Genomic DNA, 1782 nt, shown 5'->3' with positions numbered 1-1782 from the left:
TGAGGGGTGCCCGTGGGGGGCAGGGCTGAGGGGTGCCCGTGGGGCGCTGGGCAGAGTGCCGGAGGAGGGCAGGGCCTGGCTGTCTTCCTGGCAGTGACAATGCCCGGGGCCCCCTTCGCCGTGGTGTGGTCAGGGGTCCCGCCCAGGTTTTCCCTCCCTGCCCTGCCGCCAACATCCAACCTCCTTCTTCCCAACACACAGGCAAACCCGGCTTTGTGCGAATTCCCGGAGGCCGAGCCGAGCCGCTCTCACCAGTCCGGACGCGCCCTTCCCACTCCCCAGCCCCACCCCCGCCCCGCAGGTCGGCCTCTTCTGGGTGTTTGCCACTGTGTCTGCCGAAGGCCAGCCTGCCCTGCGGCCGGTCCTGGGCGGCTGCTGGCGCGCCTCGTCCTGGCAGTTCTGCAGTGAGGGGCACCCCCGCCTGGCTTTATGGTGTGGCCTGGAGGCCCCTCCGAGGCAAAAACACGAGTCAGAGAACACTTCCAAGGCGCTGCCGGGCACACTGGGTGAGGGAGCCGCCGGGGTCCCTTTCTGCTGGCTCCTGGCCGCCACCTCTGTCTCCCGAGTCAGAAGGTCCCATCTAACTCGGGAGACAGAGGTGGTGGCACAAAGCCGTGGTGCCTCTGCAAGCCCCAACTCCAGAGGTCTCTCTGGGGCCGAGTGGCCGCTGCCTGCCTGTGGGCTTCTCTTCCTGGTCCGAAAGTGTAAATGTTGGATGGAGTCTGGTGCGGTGACCAGAGGAGAGATACGGGCCTGGGAGAAAGAATTCCCGGGCCCAGGGAGGCAGAGCCTCCAGGTGCTGGACTGGACGGAGGGAAGCGGGGGCGGGCGGTGGAGACAGAGAGACAGAGAGAGAAAGAGAGACAGAGACAGAGAGACACAGAGAGAAGAGGAGAGACAGAGATGGGAGGGAGTGCCAGTGAGTCAGAGCCTTTCCGGGTGTTCAAACCACCGTAGGGAACTTCACGGGGTGGCTTGAGAGCAAACTAAGCCAGCGGAGGAGGTTTCACAGTGACTCAGTAGCCAGTTAGCAATGTGTGAATTCACGTTTTCTGGCGAAGCCTTCATAACCCCCCAATCACACAACTAATAATTCAACACATGCAGGCAATTCATAGAAAGGGGTGCCCCCGCGATGCATGTATTGAAAGGGGTGCACTCATGATGCAGGTATAGAAAGGGGTGCCCCCGCGATGCAGGTATAGAAAGGGGTGCACTCATGATGCAGGTATAGAAAGGGGTGCACTCATGATGCAGGTATAGAAAGGGTGCCCCCGCGATGCAGGTATAGAAAGGGGTGCCCCCGCGATGCAGGTATAGAAAGGGGTGCACTCATGATGCAGGTATAGAAAGGGTGCCCCCGCGATGCAGGTATAGAAAGGGGTGCACTCATGCAGGTATAGAAAGGGGTGCAGTCATGATGCAGGTATAGAAAGGGGTGCCCCCGCGATGCAGGTATAGAACGGGGTGCCCCCGCGATGCAGGTAGAGAAAGGGGTGCCCCCGCGATGCAGGTATAGAAAGGGGTGCCCCCGCGATGCAGGTATAGAAAGGGGTGCAGTCATGATGCAGGTATAGAAAGGGGTGCACTCATGATGCAGGTATTGAAAGGGGTGCACTCATGATGCAGGTATAGAAAGGGGTGCCCCCGTGATGCAGGTATAGAAAGGGTGCCCTCGCGATGCAGGTATAGAAAGGGTGCCCCCGCGATGCAGGTATAGAAAGGGTCCCCCCGCGATGCAGGTATAGAAAGGGGTGCCCCCGCGATGCAGGTATAGAAAGG

General features: G+C 60.5%; 1 protein-coding gene and 1 long non-coding RNA gene across 2 annotated transcripts in view; one reads left to right on the top strand and one right to left on the bottom strand.

Annotated features, from left to right (window-relative positions):
- Positions 1-202, bottom strand: part of LOC116534412 (lymphocyte antigen 6H-like) — a 2109-nt gene extending 1907 nt beyond the window's left edge. Inside the window, exon 1 of the mRNA XM_032254766.1 lies at positions 1-202. This exon is cut by the window's left edge and continues 481 nt beyond it. Within this exon, the coding sequence (XP_032110657.1) occupies positions 1-175 (175 nt within the window). The 5' untranslated portion in view covers positions 176-202.
- Positions 203-216: 14 nt separating this feature from the next.
- LOC116534418 lies at positions 217-1551 on the top strand. The gene is made up of 3 exons (XR_004261707.1): positions 217-1141; positions 1286-1314; positions 1427-1551. It is a non-coding gene; the product is annotated as an uncharacterized LOC116534418 (long non-coding RNA).
- Positions 1552-1782: the final 231 nt, after the last annotated feature.

Source organism: Sapajus apella, unplaced genomic scaffold (genome assembly GCF_009761245.1).
Source record: "Sapajus apella isolate SASKATOON/1434 unplaced genomic scaffold, GSC_monkey_1.0 scaffold3, whole genome shotgun sequence".
Taxonomy (NCBI): Eukaryota; Metazoa; Chordata; class Mammalia; order Primates; family Cebidae; genus Sapajus; species Sapajus apella.
The sequence above is the reverse complement of the archived record's forward strand: the minus strand, read 5'-3'. Positions and strand labels throughout refer to the sequence as shown.